The sequence below is a fragment of the Eurypyga helias genome, unplaced genomic scaffold (assembly GCF_000690775.1).
Source record: "Eurypyga helias isolate BGI_N326 unplaced genomic scaffold, ASM69077v1 scaffold8170, whole genome shotgun sequence".
NCBI lineage: Eukaryota > Metazoa > Chordata > Aves > Eurypygiformes > Eurypygidae > Eurypyga > Eurypyga helias.
The window spans coordinates 37,667-43,843 of record NW_010223737.1 but is presented as its reverse complement, the minus strand read 5'-3'; the positions used below and the strand labels follow the sequence as shown (position 1 = coordinate 43,843).

The 6,177-nt window shown below is 40.5% G+C and overlaps 1 protein-coding gene across 1 annotated transcript in view; it reads left to right on the top strand.

The window, feature by feature from the left end:
• The window catches only part of LOC104508836 (histone-lysine N-methyltransferase NSD2-like), a 35,348-nt gene that overhangs the window by 237 nt on the left and 28,934 nt on the right, over nucleotides 1-6,177 (top strand). Inside the window, 1 exon segment of the mRNA XM_010150613.1 lies at nucleotides 1-374. This exon segment is cut by the window's left edge and continues 19 nt beyond it. Coding sequence (XP_010148915.1) covers nucleotides 1-374 — 374 coding nt within the window.

The window sequence follows — 6,177 nt, the reverse complement described above, 5'->3', positions numbered from 1 at the left end:
CTGCTGAAAAATTGAAAGATTTAACCTCTCGTGTGTTTAATGGTGAGTCTGGGGCCCAAGATGCCAAGCTGCGCTTTGAACCCCAGGAGATAAAGGGAGTTGGAACACCACCCAACACTACTCCTATCAAGAATGGCTCTCCAGAAATTAAGCTGAAAATCACTAAAACCTACATGAATGGAAAGCCTCTTTTTGAATCTTCCATTTGTGGAGACAATGGTGCAGATGTGTCTCAAACAGAGGAAAATGAACAAAAGCCAGCAAACAAGGAGAGGAGAAACAGAAAAAGAAGCATAAAATATGACTCCTTACTAGAGCAGGGTCTTGTTGAAGCAGCATTAGTATCAAAGACTTCAAGCCCCACTGAAAAGAAGGTAGTACTTTTTTTTTTTTTTACATTCTTTCTTTCGTTGGATTTGTTAATTATACTGAGATTTCATTTGTTCATATGCTAATCTTCATTTCACGCATTTTAATAGGTGCTTCCCACAAAAAGATCACATTCTGTGATCTGTCTCAACAAAGGACAGATGACCTCTAGTTCTGGGTTGTGTTTCTTGCCCAGACTAAGAGTACCCCATAAATTCTGTTTCCATATAAGTAAAATGAGACTCCAGAGCAAATCGGGGGTATGTGGTACTATGGGATGTATGAAAGAGAAACTTCATCCACACATGCAGCCAAGACCTAGGCAGGATGTGCACCTGGGCAGAGTTGCTGGGGAGGTCTCTAAATTTAGAGATGGCCTTTAACTGTTGGAGCATGAGGTATTCTGGCTTCCTAATAACCAGATATTTCAGAAAAAAAACCCAACTATCTATATTATTGGTTCTGAATTAAAGAAAAATGTACTCGGCTGTCAGTTGGCTGATAAGCTAGGCTCTTTACCTTCAGATTTTGGCAGTTGGAATGTTTTCCCTACCCTTACTTGTCATCTGGAAAGAGCTGGTTTTGCTTGCTATAACCTAGTGAACAGTATTCATTGAAAAGGTCTAGGTGCTTGTATAGCATGTTACTAACTTTTGTGGTCAAGCTCATCCATGTTTTGCTTCTTTTAAACACAGGCAGAAATGGAAATTTCACTTGTTAAATTTTTTACCAAGTTGTAAATAAGAATGCTGCTGAGAGCCCTTTTTCCCCTTTATCTTTTGTTGGTAGACTCCATTTAAAGGGATGAGGTTTGCAATCGTTTTATCTTGGAGAATGAAATCTACATAGCAGGGATACTTCTGTGTACTAAATTACTCATTGGAGTAAATCAGGAAAGTGTTGTATGACAGTGGTAAACGTTAATGAATCCTTTGGCTAGCGACCAGGTCCTTGTTTTACACACCTTAAACGTGAAACGTCTGTTACAATTTTCTGTTGACTGCAGGTTTACTAGTTAATGTTGATTCTTACTTTTTCCCAAGGTCACATGTGCAGAGAACCACCACACACATTGCTACTGTATTAATGGTTTTATTTACCCTAATTTTCATTAAAACTACTTAATGAATGAGTTTACAGATTAAATATCAGAAATATTTATCATTTATTTATGGTTAGAATATGTTATTCATCCTAGAATGATCAATACTGGTGTTGTCAGGAATTTTATTAGAGAGTTTGTTTTCTTTAATTTTGTTGAGGAGAATTTTTTAACACTAATTGGTTCAGACTTTTCCAGATCACTACTCGGAGGTAAAACGTATGGGTGCAGTCAGTAGTTGGAGTAATTATTTATCCTGCCCATTGCTAATGAGGATAAATTGGAATAAAAGGCATCAACAACTCTAGCATATTTGTGTGGCTTTTTTGTGTTGGGTGTTTGGTTGGGGTTTTTTTGTTGTTGTTGTTGGGTTTGTTTTGGGGTTTTTGTTTGTTTGTTTTTTTTTTAGAAAGAGAGGCAATATTTAATATGCCCATCTACACAGTTTATTCTGAAGCCTTTCATGTCACTTGTCAATTAAGGGTGGCCTTTAATTTTTCCTGGTGAATGGTTCATTTCAAATTAAAAGCAAGGTTTCTGTGGCTTCTCCGAGCTGTCTTTTGGCCAGCACTGGTCAGGGGAAAACCATGTCAACACTTTTTCCCAGAGTGCTTGAGACTTGGTGGCTGGAGAGTGATAGGGTTATTTGCTCCTGCGCCAAACCAGTGAGCTACTGAACTACCCAATCAGGACAACCACCTGCTTGGTCTCAGACTTCGCGCTATTATAACCGTGTTCTCTTCATAGCACTTGAAACAGAGGATCATGGTTCTGCCTTTTTTTTTTCTCATGCATAATGCACTTTAAAGCACAAAGAGCAAAAGGAAAAGCGTTTGAAGGTCACAGGATGTTGTTTTGTGATTATTACTCCTTGATTGTAAAAAGTTGAGGCCTTTCTTTCCCTCACTGGGAGGGTTTGCGACTGTGCAGGTTTAAAGGAAAGGAAGAAAAACGTAATCCTATGGACATACTGAAGGAGATTTTTCAAATGTTTGTCCCCAGGTAGACTAGCAATAGGCGTGTTCTCTGTGACCGTGAGTGTGGTATCTTAGTGTCCTTTGGTTTCAGCCCCTTGCTCTAGCTGTTCTTTCATCACCAACGTCCAAAGCCTTAACAGTAGTGCATCGTACTGTGGTTTTATGTAGCTGATTGTGGCTGCAAAGTGGAAGTTGGTGAAATGTCCTTGGAGTAAAAGCTGATTAATTTTGCCCTTAGATATCTGTTTGTTGTAGGTTACAAGTTAATGTAGAACCTGTTTGTCTGGTTTTATTTCTGGGCTGGTTTCTCTCTCAGTTTCTTGTTGTCCAAGCACTTACCCTTTTGATTTAGGAAAGATCACCATGGTTGAAATACAGCCTTTTGTGCCAGGTAATTATATCTCTGCGCAATGGACATAGCGATTACTGTCTTCCTGAGGTGAGAGGCATATCGTTTAACAAATGTTCCAGTGCTCTCTTGTTGGGTTTTCTTCTTGTTGGGCATTTTCTGTTAACATAAAGAAAGGCTGTTTAAAATTTTATCTGCAAGTGAGTTTTCTGTTGGCAATAAACGTGATCTGCCCAGCTCTGACGTGAGTTAGATTTCTGTTGATAATCACCACTTTTTCCATGCCTCCGAGAAACAGCTTTCACTTTCCCAAGGTAAAGGAGAGGAAGCAGGATGAGACGTGGCTCTTTCCTCCCTTCCCCTCCTGCCTTTCACCCTTTCCCCCCGGCAGCCACTGGTATGTCTCCACCTGAGGAGTTTACTTTAAAATCCAGGCCTCTTACTGATAGGGCTGGTTTAGCAGCTTCGATGCCAAGGCACTACACCGATAGTGGCCTGACACCCCCCGAAATGTTCCCTGTTGCTGGTGTAGGGATCACATGTTAGATGTTTGAATCGGCGCCAAACCCTCGAACGCTGATAGGTGCCCACTTGATAGTGCCGCTCATGAGGGTGGCAGTGTGCTTCGGTACTAGATTTTGGGGTGACTGCTTTTTGAGTCATCGGGGTGAGTTGGGGTTTTGTTTTTTTTTCCCCCCCAGTTCTTGCTACACTACCAGTTAGGAATGAGGACTTTCCTAAATTTTTCTCACTCAGTGCTTTTGTTAGAAGTGAAACTATCCAGATTGGAGAAGGATGGCAGAGGGTTAATTCATGTACTAATACGAAATAATCCAAGTCTGATCCCTAGAGGAATCCAAAATTTCTCTACAGGAAAATAGAGAGGAATTCTATATGCTATGTAGGCAGCTCTCACACTGGTTGCCCCACAGCAGGTCTGTGCTCTCTAACCCTAAGAACAGCTCATTATGTGATACTGGCACATTTAAGCTTGTTCTGCATAAGCCGGTTTAGGCCTACAAGTGGCAGTTTGCCCTTTTGGCATGGCTTCCTGGCATGACTTCCTAATGCCGGTGCAGTAGCTCGGAAAAGCAGCAGCGCCATGTCCAGAACAAACCTGCAAGTCCACACACTGCTACACTTGCTACTTCAGGGATTCCAGCTGTGTAAGATGTACGTGATCCAAAAGCTGTACCTTCCACATAGCTTCTTATCCAGTTTGCTCTTTTAGTTTTATACCAGAAACTTGGCAGTTTGTTACTCTTTCTGCTCGGTACAGTCTACAATGACTGTGCAGCAGCTACGTGGGGGGCAATTGCAAGTTACTGGGGAAATTCCACTAGTCCTTGTCATGTGTTTATGTTGCCATTTCATCTTCACAGAGAAAAACTGTTCTGGCCAGCTCCATTACATCTGATATCTACATATTGTTACACTGCCTTTCCCAGTGAATGGTGAAGATTAAAAAAACCAAGTAAGGGCAGAACAGAAGAAGTCTGAGGATTATCTGCTGTTTTTTATGCTTCTGTGCTAACTAAATACAGGAAGATGGGGACCACGGAAGGTGGTGATTTTTGTATCATTGCTCTGATGCTTGTATCTAATCAGTCGAGATGAGCAGAAAGCAACAAGTTCCCTCTGTAAGACTGGGAGTTGTGCTCATCGAATGTTTGATTATCCTGTTATTGCTGTTACAGTCAGATCTGGAAGTGACTTACTTTATTTTTTCTTTTTACATTAAGATAAAATAAAAGTGTCTTTTTCAGAAGGAGGACTTGCTTATTTTTCATCATAAGTTATTAGGAATTCCTGGTCAAGTATGATTACTGAACTTGTCATAAAATGTGTAGCTTAACTACCACAGGAGTCAGGATCTGTAGTTGTAGGGTAAAATGAACTCAATTACTTCTAATAGGCTGTTCTTGAGGCATCAAGTCCTGTCTTCAGGCCAGTGATAACACTGTCTGTCTGATGTCGCCAGAATCCCATAGGAGTAGAGTAACCCTAAACATCTCTTCTGGGCGATCCCTTCAGGAACAAGAGAAAATAGCTTAGCCTTTTTGAACGGGTGCCTGAGCTACTGTTTTGCGTTGGCCTTCAGTAAAGGATTATGTTTAGCTACGCCTTGAAAACTTGTTTGTGCTAAGCAGCTCACAGTGTGCAGCAGTAATGGTTACTTGGGAACCTCCTATAAGTTTGTTCTTAACGCCTCATTGGGAAAGTATCTTAAAGAGCTACTTCTAGGCTAAGAAGCACCGAAAAGCATATAGCGTCAAAAGTGCACTGGTTTGGGAGGGGATTAGAAGCTATGAGTGTTCTCAGAGTGGCTACAAAATTAATTACAGAAAGCTTAAGTATTTGTTCAAGGCACTCCATACCAGACTTCCTGTTCTTGTATGTGAACGTGGCTGAATTAAATACGCTTTCTACGTAAAACAGTTGTCTCAATATGTAATATGTAAATACAGGGGGGTTTTTCCACTCTCTTCATAAACACATTGGTAGAAGAATCCAAATCAAATATGAAACAACAACTTGGAGCAGTGACAAAAATGCTATATAAGAACAACTCTACCAAGTTGGATCAAGGAGTCCTTTAATTCAGCACCGCCGCTCGAGGGTGACATTCAGCAGAGGGTCCATAATGGAGAGTGTAGACGTGGCAAACCATAGAGTGATGCTTTCTTGGAATATATTTAGCCTCCAGTAACTCGGGTTTCTAGAGCTGGTGACTTTGTATTTAATAGCTGTAGGTGGCTAAATTATAAAGAGGAAGTAGACCACAGTTTCTTTTTGAGCCCATGTGAACTTTTTGCATCCATGACATGAAATAATAGAGCAGCTCTTTTTCCTTTTCAATTTGCCACACAGCTGTTTTAACTTGATACTCTCATAATACTAGAAGTAGGGATCACGGACAAACTTCTCTATTGCTGAGAGTTTTATAGATTTCTCACAAACATGCTAATTTTTTAATTTCAGCTTCGAGAGGCCCAGTGTGTTGGTCCACATACAGGAGCTATTCCAGAATGTTGCTTCTTATTATAGTTTTTCTGAACTGTGATTCCCTCTGGCTTCTGCTGTCTTTGGTTTTTGTGAATGAGGGACCAGGACAGCGCAAGATACTCAAGATAGAGGTGTCTTGTGGATGCTTACAGTGGCATGTTAATGATTTTCTATATTGTTCTCAATTTCATTATATTTCATTATAAATAATACTTGGCATTTGATTGATTCTTGACTGTTTCTGAACACTGAGCCAGTTTTCTGGGGAAAAGAGCTGATCAAATGTAATCTAACTCAAATTCAAAGAATGTCAGCAACTGTTGCATTGTTTCATACTCATCTTGGGTTTGTGCATTCCGGGGTGTGTGGGGTGG